Below are 27,382 nucleotides of genomic sequence, written 5' to 3'. Positions count from 1 at the left end.
GCTTATCAACGATCGTCGTATCTCTTTCTCCTCTTTGGCAATTAATCTCTTTTTTTTCAATTCTTTAAATTGATTCTTCTTTTTCTTTTTCTTTGATTTTTTCCAGTTACTCTTCGAACCTCGTGAACGTTGATTCTTTTTCAAATGTCTTTTCTTTCTGTTGTTTGCCTTAGAAAGTAAACATGGTTTCAGTGAATATTGAATTGCTCTTATTTGTACAATATTTATTCGAATTATTCTTTGGCGTTTATCAATCAGCTCACATGTACAATTAATCGCATTAGGATTAGCCTTTGCTTTTGAACGTTTTTATATTTTTGCCATAACTTCGCACAAATTCCGGCACCTCGAAGCAGCTTCGACCTTAAACTTTGATCCGAGATTTCGTGAAACGAGGTGACAATTTTTCCCATGTTAAAATCGTCTCGTCCTCCTCCCTGGCTCATTATTGTGAAAAAAATAAAATTAGTGAAAGTATTTTTAAATTTTTTAATTTGAGTAAGTAATTAAGTAAGTAATTAATTATTTAATGAAAATTAATTTGAGTAAGTAATTTTCGAAATGTAATTTAGTATTTATTATTTTATTAAACATAGAACTTTTTTTTATGATGATTGTTTCTCTTATTAATTTATTTTGCGCTGTTCTAATTAATTTTAACGTTTCAATTGGAACAAAAGTTAAACATTCAGTATCTTGATTTTTCATAATTATTTTATGGACATTTAACTCAAGAAATTTATTATTACGTGTATTATTTTGTCAGAATGAATTTTATTTTGATTTTTAAACCAGTTTAATGTAAGATAATCAGATTGCAAAGGAATCCAAACTCCTTCAACAGTTCTGTTGAAATCGGTTATTATTGTTCACATTATTATGGAGATATATGTGTCGTTAAAATATCATCATAGTTCATGCGTCTGAATACCTACTTCCTTCTTTTTGTTCCAATTGCCTGTGTCAACCCTTTTTAATTTTATTTTTCGTATTCCGTTGCCAAGATAAATTGTTTTAATTCCAAAAATTATAGTTGATGTAGTGTAAGTGCCAAAAATTACCCTTTCCTTCATTATATAATAACGAATCTTCTTCCTGAATTGTGTAAGTACCACATGCAAGTATTTGCAGCTACAGTATCGACCATTTTATAATTATTTTTATTATTAATTTCCACTTTTTATTATTTTGTGGTGGAATACAATTATTTTTATTGTTCATTATCAATTTTGATTACTTTATGATAGAATATAATTATTTTTAATATCCACTGCCAATGTTTATTACTTTATGGTGGAATACAATTACTTTTACTATTCATTGCCAATTTTTATTACTTTGTGGTAAAATACAATTACTTTTATTATTCATTACCAATTCGATAAATGTGCAATCCCAGTCAGTGCTACCATATTGGCATTGCATACTGGCTTTTTCTATCTGCTCAGATATTTCCGTGTACTTCATGCAGTACTCGAGTACCCAGGTTTGTGGAATTTCAACGATTGGCAATACTTTCCACACTTTCGCCGTGATGTCGTCCAACATCTTCAACGACGTACTGTTATTGAATCTTGGGAATTCTGATATCTCTGTCTGATTAATAGCTCGTCTTTCGACCGAATTCTCGTTACCCTGAAATCACAAAAAAATTACAAGTTCTCAACAGTTCTACAAAGATTTTGCAAGGACAAATGGCGTTCACCTGGCGGTTTATTGAACGACAGATTGTCGTGGGAGCAACGGACACAATTATGTCCGCGCAAACGAAAATACATCCGATTTCTATGAAGTATTTCAGCATCTATGATTCTTGGGAGAAGATTATATTACACAGAAAAGTATTACCAAATCCCGGATGTTTGTGGAAAATAATTTAAAAAATAAATTTGGGAAACTTAAAGAAAGTTTTATTTCGTACATTGTTCCGGTGGATTAAAAATAGGAACGTTATTAAATTTTCTGACATTTCCTTCTTTATTAATAGCTTCTTAAATTTATACAAACTATTAAATATTGTGTTTCATATGCTACCTTTTTCTTTTAAAATAATATAATATCAATTTTAGAAGTCAGTTGCTTTGACTTTCATTGTTTTTACTTTTAACTAAATATTTAGTCATGTATGAAATATAATCTTTTACTAATTCAATAAATTAGTTTTTTTTTTTGTTATTTAAAGGCTTTTGCTCAAAACGTTTTCACGATGTTCTACATATTTTAAATCGCAACTGGGTTAGGCATTGTTGATATGTAAGATGCAAATTTGTTCAAAATATAAAGTACGTGAATTTAGCAAATTATTAATGATTCGATTTATGTATATATTAACACATCACAGATTTTATGCTAGTTTCAAATTTTGTAGATTAATTCTCACAAACTTTCAATAAAAAAATTTGTAATATAAATTAAATCTTTCTCTCGTTACTAATTTTGTCAATTTGATAAATTAGCAATATCAATTTCACAGATTATCAAGTTATCTATTTTAATAGATTCCATTCATTTGAATTTATTTTAAACGCATGAAATTCGCTAAATATGTTACGAGGAATGAAACAATCGTCACGATTGTAACCAATATACACTGTGAATACAAGGAAAAAGATAAATGTCAAGTGTTTAATAGACTGCATTGTTCCATTGTTATCGGTAATAAATTGAACATATGATACTAATGGTTAACCACCAAGGATCTCTTCTTGAAAAGATACAAATCAGCAGATTCAATGTAATTGGAAAGAAATCGGGAATACATGAATTTGATTTATGAAAAGCCGTTGTGGTGTGGTTTTAAATTATAGCCTGCGGGTATTTTGAAGTAATTCTTCTCACCGATAATTGCAACTTCGACTATGAATACAGGGTAGGAATATTTAAACATTAACACATTTCAGTATCTAAAGTCTTAGAACTAAAGGTTTCTAGATTTTAAAGACATGTATCAATTCCATTTTTCATCCAACAGAATCTTTGATTAAAAAAATAAATACTTTAATTCAATAAATAATTAAAGGCTTCATCTAACAAATAATTTAGACATTTAAAAATCTGAATCTGTATAAATTCATGTTTAACGAGTTTCCATAAAGGGTTTGCGATATTGTGATCAATCTTTTCTGTGAATCTCAAGAACATTAACCATTTGTACTCAAAAGTCGTTTGTTAGAAATTTTCAACACTTCTCGATAAGATATAGACACTTTTATCTAGACCTTCTTGGCACTTACTAATGGGAAAAAATACCTGAATTAAGAATCAAAGCTGTTTCATTTCAATATTTCACATATAGATGCATCGTGCGAAGCTTAACGCTTTAACGTATTATTTACTTTCGTTACTAAACTCGCACAACATTTTATTATCAACAATTGGGAAAAACATTCATTGAAAATGATAAATCGGTAATAGCAAAATAGACTTCTGTTTTTATCAACGGATAATGAACAATGATTTTTATTGGAATAATCTAGAAATCTTTGTCGCTAGTCTCACCTGTCCTTGTATAGCAAGGGGTTAATATTATATAGGAGACTTTACAATTTTGTTATATCAAATCAAGTGCTGACTAAGAGTTAGCTCTCGAGCGCAAAGGGTTAAAAAGACTGGTTGACCCACATGAAATCAGTGTTTTTCCCCCAGATAATTCAGAGATCGGCAAACGTTGCTCCGCACATGCGGGAGTACTATTGGTAAACATTAAGTTCTGGGAACGTGTCGGCCGACGACCGTAAAAGATTAACAAAGAGCTCCGATTACGGAGATGCGACGAGACAAAGCGGACGAGAGAAAACTCACGTGGACCGATATACAGGTCCTGGTAATCGACGACGCTGCTGGGATTTTCCCAGCGCGACGCATATTTCGTACGGCAGAAACACGGGTTCACGCAACTGTGTCCGAGTATAAATGGATATGAAAAAGAGGATCGAAGCTGCATCTTCTTCAAGTCCTTTGCGGCACGTTTAGCTTCAGAACAACCGTGAATCATTGTCGATTGCGTCGCAATATCGAACGTGAACTTTGAAAAACGTAATTTCTACTTTGGTTTCTGTAAAGACTTCTGACAATAAGACTTTTACAGGACTTTTTGGACTCTAGCGGTAGGAATTTCGGTTTCTAACGATGTTCTTGAGAAATATGCAGGTAAGTAATAATTAAAGATTTCATCGTATTGAACTGTTTTTGGAAAGTTCTGAATTTAATTAAAGAAAAGTTGTGTCCAAATGTTGGTTTTTTTTTGTTTATTTCTGGATGGAATTTGGGAACATTAGTATGTTAATGAAAATATGTGACTCTGTATATATATATATAAGTTCGTAGTTAATTTAACTGAAAAGTTGTAGTTGTTTTTAATTACAGTTTTGTATTATAGAGACATGTAGGTTAATATAATAGTAATATTGAATTTTGTTCAATTCTATTAAGAATAGTTTATTATTGTTTTTGTTATTTTACGGAAAAAATTTAGGTTTATGTATTTGGTTTAAATGCAATAAAATGACGTGTTTGTGTCAATTATCGATAAAACAGGTTTATAGTTTTGTAATTCGAAATGAAGATGTCAGGTAATTTGAGTTCTTGAATTGTTTTTTAATAGCAGATTGATTTTCAATTATAATGTTTTTAAGAATAAACTAGTAGAATATAAAGTTATTCTATTGTTTTAATGGTATTTGTAAACTAAAAAATTTGTTTCATTCTATTTGTGCTATGATTGTCAGTCCACTCTGAATATCACAATCAAATAATAATGTCTTTCCTTTAATTGGATGTTAATTCTGATTTAGTTTTACCAGTATTAATGAATTAAATTAATTATTATGGTCAACAATCACTATTGCTAAATTAATGTTACAAATATTAAATTTTTGTTTTAAAAATTATTTTCGGGTTCGGTAAAAAAATTATTTACGGATCTATTATTTATTTAATCAATACAGTATGTCAAAGAATTAGAAAAATATGCACACTTAATTCTGAATCATAGAGTCAGAAAGTTTAGAAGGAAGGTCTCTCGCGTTCAGAATAGTAAACGTGTTCGCGCATAGAATTACAAACGTGCGAATTCACAAAAAGGATTATTACTACAAAACAAGGACCCTATCTATTCTATTAGGTCGTCTCAGAAGTTCGTGCTGCAGCGTGTTTCTACTTTTCACGTTACATTTTGTAATCACAAAGCGGTACGAGGACTCGGGTAACTAAACTTTTATGAAATTATAAGAATTTTATATTTAATAAAATATTATTTTCTCTAAATATATAGAATATAATGTATCTTTCTCTCTATATATACATATATATTCTTTTTTTCTAAAATGATATTTTTTCTACAATAAACAATGATAAAAAATATTGTGACAATAACAATGTAACAACTGGATGTATAACATTTAGAAAGTAATATAATTAATTGTTGCTGTCCTGTGAAGACATAATACATTCATTGTAATTTATTTATCTCCATGAAAAAGAAATACAAATTGGAATTATCTGTTTTTCATATTTTTATACATATATGGTAGAAAAATAAACCGCGAATTATGAGACGACCTAATATTTCCTTTAAATTGATTTTTTAATACTTCAATCTACGTGACGGAAATTTAAATTTAATATATAATTTGGAGAAAAAATATTATGGTATAGGAAAATGAATTGATTATAAAATGAATACCTAGTACTGAAAGTAAATGCAAAATAATAAGTATCTATACTCTGTATTTGCAAACGACGTATACGTTACGATATGGATGATTAATTTTCTGCTAGCAGTTGAATAGACAAATGTTACATGAATACTAATTTTCTTATCTTACTACGCCATTAAAAAAAAAGTAACATTTACTATGTTACAGGGAAAAACTGATTTACTGAAATTTAAAACACAGCGTTATATTTATAACAATTACATTTAATCATAGAAATACGAATTGGAAATGAATCAATTTTAAGTTTCTTTTCTTTGAGTTATCGAGTGGCATGTCAAATTGAATACGATAAAAAAGAATGTTAGATATGAGATCACCATTTCCTCTATAAAAATGATTACGAAACCGCATCACGATGGAACTAATATTGGACAGACAAACTGGTTCTTGCATTTAAAATATCGTCAAGGTTCATTTGTAGCCTGGTGATTATTTCTGATTTTCATCGAAACGGCTACAATTATGTCTAGAGATAGATTATATAACAGATCGTTGAGTTCATCTTTCTCAGCCAGCATGGTTAATGGGGTCTGAAAACAAAACGTTGTTAAGCCAATTACGGTGATTTCAGGCTCGTAACTGCAGTTCGATGTTTGTTAAAGCATATTTTCATATAGTAAATCAACTCTGAATAAATTGTTCAAAGTTATTTACGTATTTCAAATCTTTGTTTTCTTTCCCTTTAAATTTGTTTTGTTTCTAAGCAGGTTAATAGTAGAAATATCAAACAGGTTAAATCAACCCATTTCAGAATTTTTATTTTGCAAGTATGTAAATTATGAGGACACTTGTGCGAGAGATTGTAAAATAAATTTCTATGTTTGTATAGATACAAGAATAAGAGGCCCTTCAAATCTCGAGAAATGTGTTGTTCTAATTTTGATAAAAAAATAGAATTAAGTCATTTCAATTGCTCCGTAGTTCCAGTGTTAAATTTCTTTCAAAGACTATGAATCAAAAAGAATTCTACAAATCCTGTTCAGAGTTAATAGTGCAATTTTTAGTTACGTATAATGAAATATCAATCTCCATTAAAGTAATTTGACTTGCCACAGAGTTCACGATTAAAACGAAATTTCAAAGGCAATTTATCCTATAAAAATGTTCCTTCTAATCGAAGAAGGCGTTTCATAGGTTAATGCGATTTACGTTGAATATATTACATCGTTCTATCATAATAATATTATCTATTAGAGTTATTAGTGTTATTGGTGACTTCTTACAGAAAGGAAAATTGTGCTGAAATTGTATACTACTAAACTGTGTAATTACACTAGTATACTACTAACTGAATACTACTTGTGTACTATTAATTGTATAACATTTTTATACTACTAGTTGTATACTACCTGTATATTACTAGTTGTATACTAATTGTATACTGGCACAATGAAAAACAAAATTTCCCAATTTTAGTACTCACAGTGTTTTCTAAAAAAAACTCTTCGATTCATCCGAAATGGAAAGAATAGACAAATTCGAGAGCCAAGAGTGAGCCGATTTTTGTTGGCCGTTGATCAAATCGCAGACGGTGACGCAATACCGCTTAATTGGCTCTGACGTTGCTCGAAGCGTTCTGTTTAATTGCTCGTTACCACGTTTGACCCGTCAATGATCCGAGTCAATGATTTCGACCTGGCGATTCGAAAATTCACGAACGCCGAGGCGTTTCGATAAGCTTTCACTGGCGCTGCGCCAAAGACGAATATCAGATTGTTCGTACAGCGGCGAGGAAAAAATCCGGAAGGGACCAGAGAAATTGCCTCACGCATTCTAAACAACTTCGGATAACGTGGAAATGCAAGTCAATGTGATCCAGCGATTGCGATAGGTTATTATCGCCGAAATCGTTGATCAAAGGTGCGACGGTTCTCGAACTGCTCGAACGTACTGTGAAAGACTGTGGGCACTTTGAACCTTATAACACCTAAACTGTAGATTTTTATGCATCTACTGGAAATTTGGAAGTGTAAAATTATTTGAGCAGATGTGTAAAATTGCATAAAATATTTATGAATGTTATATGAATGTATAAAATTGTACAATACTTACACGGTACGTTGCTTATATGAAATAAGTGTAATGATTTCTATAATGTTCGTTAGGGAAAACCATTTTCTATTGTAATTCTACTTTCCTAATTATGTTCTGAAAAATTTGAATTTGCACAAAGATCTATAGTTTGGTGATAACTTCGTGAAAAGAAATATAATCATTTTTGGGGATCCATTGTAAAGATGAGATTTTAATCTTTAATATTATGATGGGTTTAGTTATGGACAATATTTTTCAGTGGTTTTAGAGATGTTTGAATTTTCACAATTTAGAAGGAGAAAAGTATCCTCATATTTTTGTTTGTTAGATGATGTAAAAATATCTTTCGAAAAACTGATTTAAAATTATAAAATTTGAAGCTTGACACTTTAAAATATGTTTAGCCGGATTGTTGTACGATTGTTTCAAAAAGTTACAACAATTCGAAGTGATGACAGTTTTACATGCAGTGTTTGGATATTTTCGTGAGTTACTGTGATTGCTATGTAATGTCCAACTTGATTGGCCTGAAGTAATTTTTTTCGCTTCATTCCTAAGGATATGAAGACTCAGATATATTTTCCTTTTCAAGATTGGATTTGCATTGCAAATTTTAAAAACTGGTTCGTTCGTTGAAAAGAAATTTGTCCAATATAGAGGGAAGATATTTATAAGGAAATCATGTTTAATTTGCATACTAATTTGTGAAATGTCTACAGAAATTATATAAATCACTTACTTCTGTTGATAAATAGAGAATTCAAGAATTTTTTGTACCGCTAGAACCATTAAAAACAGTAGGAATGTAAAATTTCAAGGCTTGGTAGCCATATCATTACAAACATATCTGTTTTTTAACTGAATCACACAGTAAATATGTATCAGAATAAATTTAGAAGTTGGTTTCATCATAATTTATATGATTCAGCTACAAAGGTTGCGTTATTGCACAAATTATTAGCAATGGCATCCAAAAATGCTGTACTGATGTGTTTATATCTACAAATACGCCATATAATCAAAATAATATTCCAATTAATAAATATAAAGAACCTACCATGAAGTAAGAAAGCCATTTTGTCCAGACATACCATGAAACACTAAGTAATCGGTTATTGACCAGAGAACAAGAATAAACATGCGATTAGATAATTATTAATTTTATAATCAATTCATAGTTAAAAGTATATACACAACTCTGAAATAGGAAATAAGCATTATCCATTTTGCATTCAATGAATGGTTACTTTCATTCCTAAAGAATGTACAAAACATAGATGACATTCCACAGTTTCTAATTCACTAATTCAATTATTCGATTATCCCTAAATCAAATACAAAAATTCCAGGATTTTATTATCGAGAAAGTAAGAAAGTGTGTTAAAAAACCGCATAATGAGCCAGCGTAACAATTATTTGCAACGCCGATGCGTTACACGTTGATCATCGCGCCTTGTCTCGGATCATTTGAACATGAATCACATGGGCAGCGTAAAATCAACAAGAATCGGTTGAAAACTAATTTTCCTTTTTTTCCCAATTTTTTTTTGTAATTTGTCTGGACATTTGGAAAACTTTTATAACATTTATATACATATCATAAAGATGGAACATCCAGCGAGGTTACTCTGTATTGTTTATTTTTCTGGTAGGCCCTTTACTAGGTTCTTTAGGTACTTCCTTTTTAGCGTTCCTTTAGGCATCGTTGCATGTGCTTTCGTAATTAGTCATTTCAATGGTTTGAAACATTGCCTGAAAGCTTTTTTGCTAAGTACTTATTTATCCATTAATGAACTTTCGTCTGTATCTCGAGAACGAATGCAGCTATCGAAGCGAAACAAAAAGGAAACGAAAGTTCCACACACCAGCTACAAAACCCACATTCAATTATGTACATAATCGCCATTACATTCGTTAGATTCTTGTAAATGCGGTCGAATCCCATCATTCCGCAAACGAAAAATCCTGTTGCTCTACTTTCAACAAACGAAGTCACTGGTGTCAGCCTTATTATCCAACTTGAAACGAACACCTTTGAGCATCCTCTTCAATTCTGGGAAAGAATGTATCCAGATCTTGTCCAGATAGACGCGGGATGACCTAAAATTTCAACCTCGCTATTTCATTGACGTTCACGTCGGAACTCGCTCTAAACGACACTGTTCGTGACTGCGTGAAGCAATCTTGGCGAGATTTGGCTTGTTCATAGAGGAGGAACGTGGTTACAAACCGATTCATCACGCAGGCCCGTATCTCCCATCATTTCCGAGATACAGACGAAAGTTCATTGGTTTCTAGCCGACAATCGTATCAACGATTTACGACTATGACGTGTTTCGCTCCCACCGGTGGCCCCGTCCGGGATTTCCTGACAATGAAACCATTACGGTCGGGCATTTCCAGCGAAGTAACGACCTGGTGGGCACGGCCGCGCGCGCGCCGAAGGATTCGTGCCTGATGAGTAAACGTGACACCGGCCCGTGAGTAAAACCGTGGTGGGGACACGGCCAGTTACTCGTCGGGCATCACGTCTCTCCGCTTTTCTGTGGTGCACTCAGTTCGACTCGGTTACGAGCGTTAATCGGACGTTTTTCTTTTTCACACTGCGTGATCAGACAGCCGGCAGGCTACGATAGGTAACGACAGCAAAAGGGACGCACGCCTAGCGCAACGACGAACTACACGCGGTTCAGCGAGAATGATCCTCATACCGGTGAGTGACGCCGGAGCAAGCAGCTTAGGCTTTTAGAGTTTGATCATTGGATTTTAACCAGTTAACTTTTTGCTCTATCATTTCTTTCTAAAGAGTGATCGATTATAGCTACTTTGTTATTAACACTTTCATTGGCACAGTGGTCCCATGGAACCGGAGCTTCGAAATGACCTGAAAACAATTATAATTCATAAGTAAATAAATAAATAGATAACAGTGTAACGTAAGAATTGTGCTAGCAGATAATTAATATTTGTTCCTTTTTATCTTTGCTACAAAGGAACAAGTGATACGTAAAATGCTGGTATTTTTTTGTGGCAGTCAACGTGTTAATAATTTATTGAGAATAAGAGGAAGTTACAAATTTATTCTTTGTCGACGAGTGATCTAAGGTATATAATCATTGATAACAGAAACGAATTGAATAATATTTATGTTTGTTAAATTCTATTTGAAATCTTCACGAGTCTGAGATAATATTGTAGGGCAAAGGGTTAACTGTGTTCGAGGAGTATATACGTCATCTTATAATTAAAATGATATTAATTCTTTCAACAATAAATTATTTAGTTTTTCAGATAAACGTATAACTCTTCTTCATGTTGCTTTAGCTGTTCGTTAGAATATATTATAGGTGCATTTGGCCTGTGTTAGACGAGTATACACTTCATTATTTGATTTCTTTGCAAGCATTGTCAGAGATTTCTGAAATTAAATTCCACAGTTAACAGGTTAACACGTTGACTACCGATGGAGAATATGGAAACTTTCCCTGTACTTTCAGTTATTTTATTGCTTTATAATGCAATAGGAGACATGACTTGTATACTGGTTTTAGGGTATAGGGCTAACACATGTAGACCGGTTAAGTAGACCTCAGTAGTCAATGTGTCAAAGGCATCTTTCAATACTATTTTTCACCTAACAGAACCATTAATTAAAAAAATAAATAATTTAATTCAGTAAATAATTAAACATTTAATCTAAAAGATAATTTAGATATTTAAATATTTCAATCTGCACAAACGTATATTTAATGAGTTCTTACGAAGGATCCTCGAATCGTTATTGATCTTTTCCTGCGAAACTGCTTTGTTATTTTAGCGGATCACAAGAAAATTAACCCTTTGCAGTCGAAAGTTCTTCACCAGAAATATTCAATAGTTCTCGATGAGGTACAGACGACATTCTTTTGAAACTGACTAACAAAAAAATATACATAAATTAACAACGAAGTCAATATTGTATATGTGCTGTATATTTTGAAATTGGACTAAGTTATATATTTTTAGTTTCGAGGTATTTAAACGTTTGTGTTCGAATAGATTAAAAATATTTTATACTATGCAACAAATTTTCAACAATATTTAGTTTTGAAAAACGAGAATTTATTGTAACTGTGTAATGTTGTGTGTAATTGATAGGGAAATATGATTTTTGATACTTGAAATGACTTAGAGCATTTTCAAAACAAAGGACACGTTTCTTGCAGCATCTTAGAGGATATAAGGTGCATCGTTTTAATCGAATGGAATTTTCCAGTGTATATAATTGTATCTGGTATCGTGTCTTCAATTATGTATCTAATTGTTATTCTGGGAAATTGTGGCTTGGCTGTAAATGTTGATCCAATATGTAAGACAAAAATTAGAGGATATTAGGAGGGTAGGATTTAGATTTATGATATGCTGGGAATTTTGAGTGGTTTGATTTTAGGAGCTTGTTCAAACATGATGTATCTTTGAAGTTGAAAATTGCCACTTTTTCTGGAATTGATTGTAGTCTACATTATAATTAATGACTTAATTAATGATTTGTTGACAAACCTGAGGATTATATAATAATAGAACACAACGAAATTTTCTTTCGACTGAGCATTCTAACAAAGAAAATTAATGAATTATTTCAGGATTTCAAAGTATATACTCATATATGAATTAAATTTCAAGTTAAACCTTTAATTGGTCGTTCTGCTTTTTATGTTATTAGAATATAATTGCATCTGTCTCTGTGTTGAATAAAATAAAATTCATATGAACATTGAATTTGAATGCAAGTAAATATTTGAGGTTTCGCAAGAGATTCAGATGAATTATATAATATTTATAATTGTAACTGTCTGTCATTTTTAATACACATTGATAAGAAGTCATCTAAAAATGTTTAATCTTTTTAACTTTTTAAGTTTTTAATGTTTTAATTTTTAATTTTTTTAATTAATCTGTCTAACGAGCAGAAATTTGAATGTCTTGTACGAATGTTTTGCGTGATTCGTAAAGATTCTGTTCAGCACATGACCTGACCCTCGCCTTTCTAAGAAGTCCATTCATGATAAGATTAATACGATGCGTAGTCTTTCCTTCTGTTGATTTCATTTCAACGTTCTTGTTGTTTTTGCATTGTCGTAACAAGATGAACAGACCGTTTTATTTCTATAGGAATATAATATTATTCTATTTTCTCTCTGTTCTACTATAATTAATTTAAGTAAGATATTTTGTGTTAGTATTTTATTAGTAATATATAATATTTACCTCTCAAGATTTTATTAAAATGATGTTTCATAATGGAAATAATATACAGTAAACAATTACTTTATATTCATTGATTTTAATTGATACGAGATATAAACATAATTTACACTGATTACATTCATACATAAATATAAACCTAATTCAAATATATATTTATATGAAATTGATTTCAATTATTGTAAAGTATTATCATCATATTGCCTTTTATTAATTATTCTTATTCCTTAACAAAATTTTAGTAACATTTTATACATTATTAACCATCTCAATACTCAAACGACTGACGTAATACCGATTATTATTATTTAGAAATGAATTATAGGAAACTTTTGATATCAAACTTATAAGAATTTCATCAGGTAAAAGGGCATTTAAAAGTTCATTTTCGCACGCATAACAAAAGTGCATTTACAATGTTTCCTGTGTCATGTTATGTCTTCTGCGGACCATGAAGGACAGGTATTGTTTCTTTCGTTGACTTTATTGCCTTTAAAAAGGCGATTAAGCGCCACAACATGGGATTTCCCATTATCGTTTGTTGGCGAGGACGTCGACGTTGATGTAAATATTTCCGTAACTACCCGCTAACTATGAGGACAACATATTTATATTATAAACATAAATATTTATATGAATAATAAATAAATTTGTAAACTATAATGAATATAAATGTTTGTGGAATATATTGAATGAAATTATAATAAATATAATAAATATATATATAACTGCTTATTTATTATTATAATAATTATTATAATATAATATATTTATTTATATTGATTATATTTATTACCGGCAATATAATTATCCATCAACATGGCCAGTAATATGTACCTTTTACATTCAAGTTCGATTTTTCATTGTCATGAGTTCTATAAAAGTCTAAACAAATTTCAGGACACTTTTATAGTTCCTAATTTAATATATAAATGAAATTTTAGCAAAATTTGCACATCATTTTGCGAAGTCATAAAGAAATGAGATTTTTGATAGCCTGATGATAATGGTTGTGTGTGTGTGTGTGTGTGTGTGTGTGTGTGTGTGTGATAATGGTCTGTTTTTAATATAATATTAATATACCTATATTTATTTAATGTGCTGTCCTTATGCGCTTAACTGGTTAATTATTGGTAAATTTACCTTAGTTGTTTCTGTTTCGGGTCGCGAAGATGATTTTCAACACAGAATTTACTTTCGCGCGGAATCGGCGTGCCGCGTAGATTCTCACGGCACGTGCATCATTTATCAGCAATCCTTCAAACCAAACACGTATACACGCATTAAGAATTCACTTACCATTGCACGTTTGTCCTTGCTGGCGTTTCTGAATTTTGGAGCGGTCTCGCGAATCACAATATTCGGATAATTATATAAACGACGTGTTGCAATTCGCTCGAACAGTTTTAGCTGAGAAGAGAATAGAAATACGAGATAGCAGGCAAATGTTTGGCTGCAGGATAACCGCACGTAACATATATTAAAGTCAGCACCTAACGAAAAGTGAAAAAGAATTGTGTACGTGTACATTTGATAAAATAAATAATTAATTGTTGAAAAAATTAATGTTATTTAGGGTTCCATGATGACTGGTACACCCATAAATATAGTTAACTGGTTCATCTCTACCTAACAACAAATGCTTAGAAACATGTGATTGTGAAACAATGTTTGTTCTCTTCTTAGTAACAAATAGTATTAGAAATTATTTTTGAATTTTTAGAATTTAGAAGATTTAGAAGTAACGTTTTTCTGTTAAAAATAAATATTTAGACATATGAGACTATAGAAAAATATTTAAATAATTATTATTTTCGAGTAGATACAGATTTCTAAGTAATTAGGATTACATTTCTGCGTGTATTTACATAATTCACATAAAGTGGAACGACTTCACTTTTGTTGAAGTAAGTGTAAAATAAGAGAAAATCTATAAAACGTGTCGTTTACACGAGTAAGATGAATATTCATTTGCTTATAATGTTTCCATTTCACCTGAACTTTCTTTTTCTATCCATCAATATCTTAAGTTGAGGGTAATTAGATATGTATTTCGACTGAAAATAGTATCAAAAAGTATTACTTATTGACAGTTAAAAGAAATTAGAAAATATTAATAGAAGCCGAAGGAAATTGTGAACACATCTGTTCAGTTACATATAATTATAAGATATTTAAATGTAAACCACATTATATGGAGAATAAATAACATGATGTACATACTTAATCACAGTGAACTGATACATTCGTTTAATCAAATCACGTAGAAAATTAAGTTTATCACAGAAGAACGTTCAAGGAAAAGATAACGATTAACTAACACGAGCTAGTTTTTCTTAACTGTAACGCAAGAAACATAGGAATAAATATGCGAATTATTGCAGGCAAGAAATTAGTATAACGAAAATTGGAACTAATTGGAATTAACGTTAAGGAGATAACGAAAAACATTGTTTTCGGCGTTACTGGGTGTTTTTTCATTTATTCTTCGGAATTCGCGTTGGTGAACAGAAGTGTTTTATTTTATTTACAGCGTAATTGAAACTCTCAGATGACAGTTATGAAGTTGTACTAGAAATTTATATAAAGAATAGCAGTTATCTTTTTGTAGAGTACTATGCAATACAATAAGTTAAGCGTATAATATTATACTTTTAGATTACATTTTCTAAAAAGTTGATGTATAAGTTGACACGCTTGGATATATTCTCAGTTTTCTCATTTCCTAATTATTGATACCTTGAAAGTGTTAAATATCCGAAATACTTTCAAGAATAGATAATTGTACTTATATACTATAATGAATATATCAAGAAATAAAAAAAAATCTATTTTTACTTTATTTAAATCGATTAAATCTAGCTTTTCAATTTATTTTCCCTAAAGATTGCATATTAATTACGTTAAATGTTGAATAGTTCTATTATTAAGATTTCGTGTATTACAATCAAGATTATATTCGGTAGTATTAACAATATGTAACCGTGCAAAAGAACAAGAGTGTTATTAAGTGAACAACTGGAAAGCCGCATGCGAAATTACGTAAAATCCGTCGCGCTATTTGCATAAGAGGATGTTAAAGCGAGTTTCCCACGTGTTGGGTTCTCCTATCAGGAACAAACGCGAAGGCGCGGTGTTTTCTCTTGCTTTCGTCACACACGAAACCCGTCACACGTTAATTTCAGGCAAGAAAGTCGGACTCTATGATGTCACGGTTTATTCGTTGCTTTCACTCGTTCAGGCGTTTCGCTTCTCGCTGTTTCAGACTGGATACTTTTCTTCTAGCAAGCCTTTACTAGTTGCTGTACTAGGTTTCTATTCCGAAAATTTACATTTGCGTTCATGTTATTTTGAATTCTGGTATATGCTCTTTGTATATTTCTTGTCATTAACTCCTATAATGGTGACACTCGTTGAGAATATTTCAAAATTGTTATAATTTAATAAAAATTAATATTCTCCATTGCACGCGGATCGAAGCGAAGACTGTTCTACTGTTTTCATTGTTTCACTTTTAAAGTTATTAATACAGTATATACAAAGTTAACATTAGTTAACGTATAATACAATAAATAAAACATTTCTACGGAATTTTTACAAATTATTCATAATTAAATTAGTTAATACAGCTAAGCCGCAAAGAAAATTATATGACATGGGGTTAAGATGGAGATGCTTAAGATTTCTATTAAAATTTGGAGCTTTTGAAATAGAAAATTCTATTTTCCGTGATGATGATCGTACGAGCCGTTCATTTTGAAAGTAGTTCAAGTCAATTTTTTAAAGAAATCAAGTTAATGGTTACAATAGTCGCAATTCCACATTTTCTGTTTATTTTTGAACGTTTATGTTTATAAATGATAATACTTTTCTTCATATCTAATATATGTTTAAGAATTAAAAACATTTTCAAAAGGTACTTTCCACGAGTTAAAATTAAACAAAGTATTCACTCTCCGTAATGTCTTATTTATTAGGTGCATTGGGTTTTTCTTCTGGCAAATAGTAATGACAAAAATAAACAGAATATTATAATAAATTTAAAGTAACACACAATGGAAGGGAAAAGAATAGAAATAAATTCTACATTATGATTGAAAATATCTGATAAAATATACAGCTCCACCAATTACAATTATATTATAAAACTCTTCTCGTCAGACATTCCAGAAAGGAGAGCAGCGATAATCCACAAAACAAAAACGAAACAAGATATACCTATTTCAAAAGAAAGTAACGGTTAGCAACTTCTAATCTTATCATTTATAATTCTACTACACAGAAAGAACTTGCTAAAATAATCTCAGAAGATCTCGAGGTACCTTGTTGCGGTAATTAGAGCGTGTCTCCCATGCATATCCGTTTCCACGGTCGAAACAAAAGTGTCGCAGATAGGAATGACGTATTCGGTGATTTATTTGTTGCTTACCTTTTATGCGGACCACCTTTGTTTTTTAATTGAAGGTTATGTTAGTCAGTCATTGGGATTAGGTCTAAATTATTATTTACTTAATATTTTAACGCGTTATTAATATTTTATTATTATTATTACTACTACTACTACTACTACTACTACTACTACTACTGTTATTATTATTATTATTACTATTACTACTAAGCCTTTGTACTCGATAGGAGATTTCCAGTTGCCATTTGATTCGACATAGCAAAATTATACAATTAAAAATTCAATATCAAATATCGAATAAGGTATCGACACATGAAATATAGACATAAAATAGTTCTGTCCCTTAATTTGCGTAAGATATATCTTTATATTAGTTGCAAAGTTGAATATTTGTTGAGAAAATATTCTCAAGTGTAAAGGGTTAATATTTTATTTATTATTGTATTTAACCCAGATCCAACGCACATGCAATACAAACTGATTTACTACTTCAATATCTGATAACATATTAAAACTGTGACAGGCAACCATACATACACCCTTATTTTGAGTCTATTTCCACTACCTACTACCACTATTTTATTCGAAATAATGTAGTGACTGGTAGTACATTGAATGGCGGTTCATTGTTAAAAGATATGTGACCTTAACATTATTTCTACCGCAGAGAAATTTTCAGTTAAAATTATTTTCCAGGTTTAGTCGTCCATTCCAACTTGATTTTTCGACTTATGCGATGACAACTATATAATTAACTATTGGAAATGTCCAAAATACAATTGTGGGAAAATTATTTTCCAAGTTTAGTTTTATATTTCAATTTGATTTTTCGATTTGTCCAATAACGCCTATAAAATTAATTATAGGAAATGTCAAAAATTCAATTGGGGAGAAAAAGATGTCTGTTGACACCTTCGGTAGAAATAGTGTTAATTTTGTACAAAAATTCTGTCTGAAAGGGTTAAAAATAAAAGTAGTCCGTATAATACGTAAGCACAATTTATTTTTCGATATTACGTTGACCTTACATGTATCACGACCTAGAATTCCGTGCAAACTGGCGTTTAGGGGTCATGGCTATACCGGTTACCGAAACGGAGCCAATTGCGACACGCCGTTCGAGAACGAAGCTGTGTTCTCTCACCATTTTCCTTTTGTATCTCCGGCGAAGAACATCGCTTTCTCCGTTTGCCGATGAGAAAGTCTTTTCCGTGAAACGTTCGAACGGATCAGGCTCGTATATGTAGACTGTGGTGAAACACGATCGATACGCTATCAAAGCAATAATGTCTGTGGGTGCGACGCAAAACGCGAGTTAATTATTGATTTCGGTTTCGAGCTGTCGCGGTTTCAAGGTTTCAAGTATTAATACGTTCATACTGGCATGTGTCACTGGTGGTACACAGTTAATTTATAGCATTAAAATCAATCAACGGTATTAAATAAGTTATTTATTAAATTGTTTATTAATGTTCAACTGCACGTCATTTTTGCAAATATTGCTATTATTAAAATGTATTATTAAATATATAAGAATATGTTGCGACGTGATTTGACGCAGGAAAATTACAAAGACTGAAATTTCGTGTTAAACCCTTGTTCTACGATTTATTTGTAAACTATGATCGATAGAACAACTTGGTCATTAATAGTTTGTTAAGAAAAAGAATAAAACGATAAGCATATTCTATATCAATCTTTACTCCAAAGTATAATAATTGATAAAGAATAATATTTAACTTGAATGCAGAAGAATCGAGTAATATTCATGCTTATAAATTCTGTTTAGAATCTTCCCCACGAGTCAGACACATTATTGTAAGGCAAGGGGCTAAGCTTTTCATAATGCATCAATGCGTGATGTATTGAAACGAAATAGCTTTATTCTTTAATTTATGTGTGGTTTCTTGGCAAATTTGTTTCCAGAAATGTGGTCTGCATCTCATCAGAAGACGTTGAATATTTCTAATAAGAAGCTTTCGAGTACAAAGGGTTAAACCTGTAAATGAATAATTGAATTGCCCGAGTAACGAGAATTTTATTATTTTGTTAAAAACAGAAGTTTTATTGAATGTTTGATATGTGATATTTAGTTCTATAGTACAGATCGAATTAAGGAATAAGTAATAAAGATTTTTAGAATTGTTTTCTTTACAACAAACGTTCATGGAATTACAATATCGCACGGTGATTAAGAAGAAGAATTCAGGTAACAATTAAATAGACGGAAACAGTGTTTTTCTCTTATCTAGCTCAAAAATTGTCAATCATTCCGAGTGGCTGAATAATACAAATTTATTTTATACTTTAAATCAGACTGAATCGAAAAAGAAACTACAACTATGAATAACAACTATCCGACAAAAATGTTAAGCCGCTAAGTAGATTCTTAAATGAAACATTTGAAAACCTTATATTCCAATGAACTGTACTAATTTAAAGTGGTGAAGTTTATTTTAAAAGAAATCCATTTTACATAATGGATTGTATTAATTTCAAATGGTTAAGATTATTTTTATAGAAAACGTTTGAAAACCTTATATTCCAGTGGACTGTACTAATTAAAGCACGATCACGTTCTCGAGTGACCAACGAAAAGATTCACTCGTCTTACATTACAACCACTTTTTATCATTTATACAACTGTTGCTTGAAAAGCGTGCGGTTCACGCTTTCAAATTTTCATTCGATGGTTCGTGCGTGTCGTGGATTGCAGCCGTTCTGACAGAAAATAACGGTGCACCGCGGAAAGATTGAAATATCGTTTACCCACTGGTATTTTGCAATTGCACAGGAAATTACCCGAGGCGTCCGAGGATATTTTCGAAAGGTGTAATTACGTTTGCGTAAGTTACGCACTCACGGGACCGCGAGCGGCGTGCACTCGGTGACGCGCGTTATATTTACGTTTGACATTTCATTTTACGATCCGTCTTCCTTCGTAATCACGATCGCTTCTCCGCCTATTACGCGTGAAATGCGACTGTTTCTCGTTCCTTTTTATGAACTCTGACGCGCCCGTTTGCAAGTGTCAATGACTTAGACATTCGGTGACGGCTTGTGCATAAATAATGAATAATGAGTGAATGAATATTGTGAATGAGAAATTAAAGTTTCTGTTTCATTGTAAATTTATATGTATTATATAATACATAATAATAACAACAACAATAATAATAACAATACATTATAATTATAATATAATAACAGTAATAATAATTATTAGTATCATAATTATGTCGCAAGAATATATACAGCAAGAACTATGATAGAAAATATTTCTGGAATTAATTGTAGAACGACCTTAAGAAATAACTAAGAATATATATTATATATTATAATACTATAATTATAATAATTAGAAGTAATAATATATATAATATAAAATATATAATACGTTATTCTTATTTCTAATTATTTCTTACCTCTTCCTTCAGTCAACTCTTGAGCATTCTCTATCATAGTTTTTGCTGTATGTATTCTTGCGACACGTCGTTGAAACAATTTTCTATCAAGTTTCTAAAAAAACAAAAACCAATGAAACATTTACACATGGAATGCCTACGCGACCAATGATGAAAAGCCGCACGATCTTTCCCGGTTGTTTAACGCGTCGGACGACGTGGGCGTCACTGATTACCGGAACTATAAAATAATAAACGACAAATGTTCATAAACTTTTTAATGTTATTAATGATACAACGGAAAGCCACAACATTCAGCAAGACGAACGTGCGAAGAATGACAACATAACTCAATTAAATGACTCCGTGTAACATTACAAGGCAGTTAGAAAACATGTCTTTATTTCTTCATATCTTGCTTTATAATATTCGACGTTCAACATTCTTCAGTTTCCCGTCATCTCCTTTTACGATCACGCGCGTTCGAACTTTGGAATGTCAGAATTATTATAACTTGAATTATTTATTATAATCAATGGATTATCATAACCAATTTTATTGAGAACATTTCTGTCCTATCTTTTACAATATTTTATCTGGTCTCTGCCAAGTGATCTCGAAAAGGGTCCGTTTTAAAATTACATCTAATTTCTTTGAAGTGAAACAGTTTTTCATTTTAATGTACATATTTTTTTTAACTAAAATTAATTATTCGTGACTTTCATGATTTTTTTCTTATTCTTTAACGAGCCTTACTTTAAACATATGACTTCGTATTATATTTTGTTTTCCGTCGTGAATTTCATTTAAGTTTAAATTATAAGAAATGTTCGGTCAACCGGTTTTTTATACTTGTCTTAGTTTTAGAAATGAAAATAATCGAAGTCTTTTTAGATCTACGTTCTTTTGTATGATCTGTAGACAATGAAGAATAAGAAAATCGTATGGAACGAGTTAAAAGAAAAACAAGATTGAATTTCGTATGCGTTAACCTAATAACACCATTGCTTGCCGGCGAGCAGTTTCTCTTGACGAAAAACGGGGCGCTTTCTCAGATGTTATAAACGATTAGGATTTTTGTAGAACTATTTTGCAGCGTAGGATTATTAATGCACCTATACCATTGCACGATATTTTAGATCGCAGAATCTCCTGTCTGCACTTCATAAATTGGATTAACTTCAATGTTCCCTTTCACTCTATTTTACGTACCTTGTTTTATGTCCCGAATCGATAGCAACAACATTGTTAGTAGAATTCGTAGTATACCGAATAAATACACCGACCAAACTACTTTATCTCGGTCTAAAAAGAAAGTGCAAGAAAATCATAATTATGAGTCAATTTAACGTATAAAGATTAATGTTCTTGATAGTCCTTTTATTTAAAACATGAATTGTATTGTGACGTTATTAATAACTGTGTAATATGGATAAAGAAAATTCTATGTTGTTTATTTTTGAAATATTTGAAAAATTCAGAAGAAATACGTTTCACTAATTTACACTAATAATAATAATGTCGTTTGCGTATTAAAAAATAATGTCATTTCAATATCATAATGTCATTTGTATATAAGCAAGCAGTCAATTATTTATCGATAAAAACGATGTCCAACGATTATTTTCATTTTTTTTTTCAAACAATGTCAGTACTATTCATGTTGTTCTTCTAAGTTGCGTTAATAATAATCAATGTTTACGTATTAAAAAATGCCATTTCAACATGGTAACGTCATTTGTTCATAAATAAAAAATCGATTATTTATCGATAAAAACGATGTCCAACGATTATTTTCAATTTTTTCTTTTCAGATGATGTCAGTACTACCCGTGCTGTTCCTCTTCAGCAGCGTGTCAGCGCAATGCCTGACGGCAAACGATAGCCCGATGACGGGGAATCCCGCAGCAAAGACCGCTCTGCCAGCCGCGGACTTTCACTTTGCCCTGGACACCCTGAAGAAGATGGTGACAATCGAGCCCAAAGACAACGTCTTCTACAGTCCCCATAGTCTCCACCAAGCGTTGAGTTTGGTGTATTTCGGCGCCCGTGGCAACACCGAGGAGTCATTGAAGAAGGTTCTGCACCTGCAGAATCTGTCTAAGGTCGACGTGCAGCGATACTACGCGTTCGACAACTTGAACAGACTTGCCGCTCAGGTGAGGAGGTTTCCAGGAGATGTCGCGATTGCATCATTGTCGTGTGAGCTAACAAGTATTCCAAGGCAAGCCGGGTAATCAGTATTAAGCCCGGATGTGTCCGAGCGTTTCAACGTGTTTGCTCGGGACTGATGTCCGTGTGGCTTTTGGTATCCGGTCCCCTTGTCCTTGGCAGGTTATACCTCTCGTTTAGATCACAAATTTCAATGAAATTGCTAAAATTTTCAATCAACTTTGAAGGGACTAGAATTTTTGTGTACTCGTGGTATATCGAGCTTTAGGTCTTTGTCGAATTTTTAACTCTATTGAGTCGACTGGCAAGTAAACACTCATCAAAGCTAATATGTTGAAGCAATGTTCTTAACCTCTTGCTCTGTGATTTATTTCTCAATTACGCTCAACAGATATTTTATTATTCATAATTGATTGGAATAACAGGAAAATTTTACATTTGTTCTGTGTCCACGTTCATCCACAAGTATTTAAATTAATAATAGGAGAATAATATTCAATTCGGACTTCGAAGAATTAAGTGACATTTGAAATTTTCAGATAAAATTACTTATCCAAGTTTACTCGTATACTCTGAATTGATTTTTCGACTTTTCCAATAACGATTATAGGATTAATTATAAGATATGTCAAAAATTTAATTGGGGAGAAATGATTAAACTGAGAAAATCATTTTAAGCGAAAATTTCGAAAGATATTTTTTTACAGGTTCGGTAGAAATAATGTCAATTTTGTACAAAAATTAGGCCTGAAGAGATTGAGAAAGAAAGAAATTATATTAAATGAAATTTTCTATCTTTTGTGTAGGAGAATGGGTCAACCGATTACGAGTATGAGTCGCTGAATCGATTGTGGATCTCAGACACGAGGAAAGTACGCGAATGCATGCTGGACTTCTTCAGCGATAGTCTGGAGAAAACTGATTTCCATACTAACCCGGAGGGTGTACGCGAAAACATTAACCAGTGGGTCAGCAACGTGACGAGGGGACACATTCGGGACCTCCTCCCTGCAGGCAGCATATCGGTGGACACCGATCTCGTTCTAGCGAATGCTGTTTACTTCAAAGGACTTTGGCGAAGCCGCTTCGACCCTGCCAATTCGAAAAAGGATCTGTTCTACAGTTCTGGATCGCAGAATTCTGTGGTTACATTTATGCACCAGAAAGGAACTTTCAATCACTGTAAGAATTGAAACTGAATTTTTTTCAATTTTCCCTTTAGTAATTCTCCAATTTTTAGTGGTTTATTTGAAATCTACTTTAAAGAGCAGTTAGTCGACCAGACGCAGCATAAACAATTTCTTTACGAACAATATTAAAAATTGTATAATACAATTGAAGGGTTTGTTGCAAGAACAAGGCAGCTTCACTTTTAGGTTATTTTAGTACATCAATAAAAATCAATTAAAAATCTGATACTCCTGCAAACGTGTTGTAAGTTTATGGCCAACTGATATTTTTGTTAACCACCTGATTTCTTTTTTTACCATATGAGAAATCATAGTTTTATACCTAAAATTACATATTTACTAAGAAAATGTTAGAAATGGAGTTGCCTCCTTGCAATAAATAAAATTGATGTCGAGTTTTCTGTTCCAAACTTTCCTATTCAAATAACTACAACTTTCTATGTTACCATAAAAACAACACAGCGTTTACACGATTAATACGAAATCGTTATAAAAATGGTAAAAATAGATATTTTTCGATTTCTTCATATATTAATTATAGTATTAAAATGAAACTATTTATCTTCCAAATCATTTCGAATATTTAACGTTCTTAATATATCAATAATTGCGAAACAAGAAAACTGAAACCCGTCATTCTAACGGCTGCAGTTGTTCAAATGTTAATACTAAAACTACCAGACGAGTCAAAATAACCCATTCCTGAGTTCTGCTTTTTGGAATTATTAAAATGATAACAGGTGTCTCTAGCAGATTATTAAAGAAATTGATTTAGCAATTAAAGTCCCAATAGATGCACTCTTGGAATTTCTACAGAGAACTTTCAAAAAGTCAATTTAACTGCTCTGTAGTTTTAGCGTTAAATGTGACATATAAACTTCTACGTCCCAATAATTTTCCCAACAACTTGATCTTACCATCTCTCAACGCAAACTCAATGCTCCACAGTGATCTCCGAGCTGCTCGGCGCGCACATCCTCGAGCTGCCCTACAAGGGTGAGAATATCTCGATGTTCGTCTTATTACCGCCATTCGCCACTGCCAGATCGGCAAACAGCGACGATCATGACGGGGTGCGTCAAATGATCGAACACATCTCCACCGAGGAGGGAGCTGCTGAACTCCAGGACATCCTGCACTATGGCGTGCCGCCTCGCGATGTCGAGGTCTACCTGCCAAAATTTACCATGGAGAAGGAACTTCCAGTGCACACGTTGTTAAGCGCGTTGGGAGCTGGACATCTGGTGACGCCAAACATGGCGGATCTCCGAGGTTTCCTTGAAGAAGGCGAGAGACCTTTGCACTTAGGCGACGCCGTGCATCGTGCGCGCATTGAAGTCACCGAGGAAGGAACCACTGCTGCAGCAGCGACAGCCCTATTCACGTTCCGCTCGGGCAGGCCGCTGCAACCCGCGGTCTTCAACGCGAACCACCCCTTCGTCTACTTGATTTTCGACAAGCAAAGGAACTCGATTCTGTTCAGCGGTATCTACCGGTCACCCAACCTGCCAAAGAACACGGCGGAGACGTCCGCTTGAAGGACACCCGTCAAGTGATCCCCCGTTGTTCCTTGTTCGTTTGTTTTTGCGTGGACCTATTTAAACTTCGTCTCTTAGAAGTTGGCCAACTAAGGTACAGTTGGAAGATGACTTGGTTAAATTCATATTCATACTTTAAGGTTAACACGTTGACTGCCACGGTGGTCATCGGAGCTCCAAAATTACAAGGAAATAATTATAGCTTGTAAGATAACTGATGTCGAATAGAAACGGTCAGTAGCGCGAATAAGTGTAACGTAAGAATCGTGATATCAAATAATTAATAATTCTTCTTTTTTGTCTTTGCTGTGGAAAGAGTAAATGATACGTAAAACGTTGGTGTTTTTCTTGGCAGTCCACGTGTTAATAAGATATAAAAATTCATTACGGTATGTACTTGTGAAACATTCGAACTTTACATGGTAGTCGGCCAACTTCTCAGAAGCTTATCATAAGTGACTAGTTTTATACTGTTTTCTTTGCTTTGCAATGCTGGGTTTACATTAGTCCAGTCGCTGCGTTAAGCGATTTCATTTCGGTGGTTTGACTAGAAATAGATGAATGTCTGAATTATTTCAGTTTCTTTCGGAAAATGCAACCACATGTACTCTATGTGGCTGATGAGGTGTCTTCAGATGTTTTGTTTATAATTTTGATTGGTTACCGTGTGGTTATACTGATGAATATCATATTAATATCGAAAATACATGCGAGAACATACAGAGATGAGAATTGATTAATTAGACTTGTATTTTTTTTAACTATCTCATTTACCACGTTGAATATACTGTGCTGCTTCAGCCAGCATTGGATTCAGCTAATTGTATTATTTAAACGTTTTCAGTAATGACAGCATTGAAAAAGTAGATTTTTGATCTAGTCACTGGACTGGAGTGCTACTGGACTAATATAAACTGAGCTTAAACGTTGATAAGAGATATGTTATATCGACGAGTAATTGCATTTTTATTATCGATGCGCGGTTTTAGACATAATTTTGTTTATTGATCGAAAATCAGATGCTAAATTCGGAATATTTTGAATATTTCTGAGAGTAATTCGGTATGATTGGTATGTTGTGTGAAGCGGTTAAATGATAGTTCGTTCTTTTTGGGAATTTGTGCTTGTGAAAGGTTTGACTGCTATTTGCTTGCTGCGTTATTGTTGAGATTTCTGTTAGTTCGTGGTATGCTGGTACTATGCTATCAGGTTTCCACTCGAAAAGCGAATGATTTCTGGGAGACGAGAAGGAAGTTCTTTGTTTACGTTTTGTTTACGATCGTTTATTTTCAAAAAGGCAAAATGTAAATTTGAAATTTTTTAGACATCGTATGTCCTACGTTGTCTCGTAAAACAATTTTTCGCTTTCTATTTGTACCTACTATGTTTTGTTTGTGTGAGTGTGTATTATTAAGAACTTCTGAATTGACTATAATGATGGATTTTGTTTTGGCAAGGCAAGTATGGATGCAGTATGGCGTCGTTTTCTGTCTTCAACACATTTCCTCGTGTATAATTAAATTTGATTAAAGTGATTCGTGATTTTCAAATGTACATGTATGCGAGCGAAACGATCTTTCTTAATGGAGATTTATTTATTGATCACGGAGAAACTACATGAATCTGTATCGTGCAAATTAAAGACAAAAAATAAAAGTAACGATGGAGGATCGAA

The 27,382-nt window shown here is 32.3% G+C and overlaps 2 protein-coding genes across 6 annotated transcripts in view; one reads left to right on the top strand and one right to left on the bottom strand.

Moving 5' to 3' along the window:
• LOC143175118 (uncharacterized) overlaps window positions 1-9,911 on the bottom strand; it is an 11,592-nt gene extending 1,681 nt beyond the window's left edge. The window contains exons 1-3 of one of the 4 annotated variants that reach the window (XR_012999771.1): window positions 9,661-9,911; window positions 936-1,635; window positions 30-437 (exon numbers count right to left, since the gene is read on the bottom strand). Coding sequence is in view for 2 of the 4 variants with exons in the window: in XM_076372426.1 (XP_076228541.1) it covers window positions 255-437; window positions 1,375-1,635; window positions 9,661-9,699 (483 nt within the window). In the remaining 2 variants the exon portion in view is untranslated. Of the gene's footprint in view, window positions 1-29; window positions 438-935; window positions 1,636-3,498; window positions 3,598-9,660 lie in introns of those variants that run through there. The other 3 variants (XM_076372426.1, XR_012999772.1, XM_076372427.1) reach the window with 3 other exon arrangements.
• LOC116426405 (serine protease inhibitor 88Ea) lies at window positions 3,933-27,382 on the top strand. Of its 2 annotated transcripts, none has more exons than XM_031975288.2 (4): window positions 3,933-4,149; window positions 22,622-22,966; window positions 23,786-24,161; window positions 25,118-27,382. In XM_031975288.2, exons 1-4 carry the CDS (start codon window positions 4,129-4,131, stop codon window positions 25,705-25,707), a joined length of 1,332 nt encoding a protein of 443 aa, XP_031831148.1. In that variant the 5' UTR covers window positions 3,933-4,128; the 3' UTR covers window positions 25,708-27,382. The 2 variants fall into 2 exon arrangements, with proteins under 2 accessions (XP_031831148.1, XP_031831149.1); XM_031975289.2 differs by lacking the exon at window positions 3,933-4,149 and adding an exon at window positions 10,159-10,464.

The sequence above is a fragment of the Nomia melanderi genome, chromosome 12 (genome assembly GCF_051020985.1).
Source record: "Nomia melanderi isolate GNS246 chromosome 12, iyNomMela1, whole genome shotgun sequence".
Taxonomy (NCBI): Eukaryota; Metazoa; Arthropoda; class Insecta; order Hymenoptera; family Halictidae; genus Nomia; species Nomia melanderi.
Note: the sequence above shows the minus strand (reverse complement) of the source record. Positions and strands in the feature narration are given on the sequence as shown.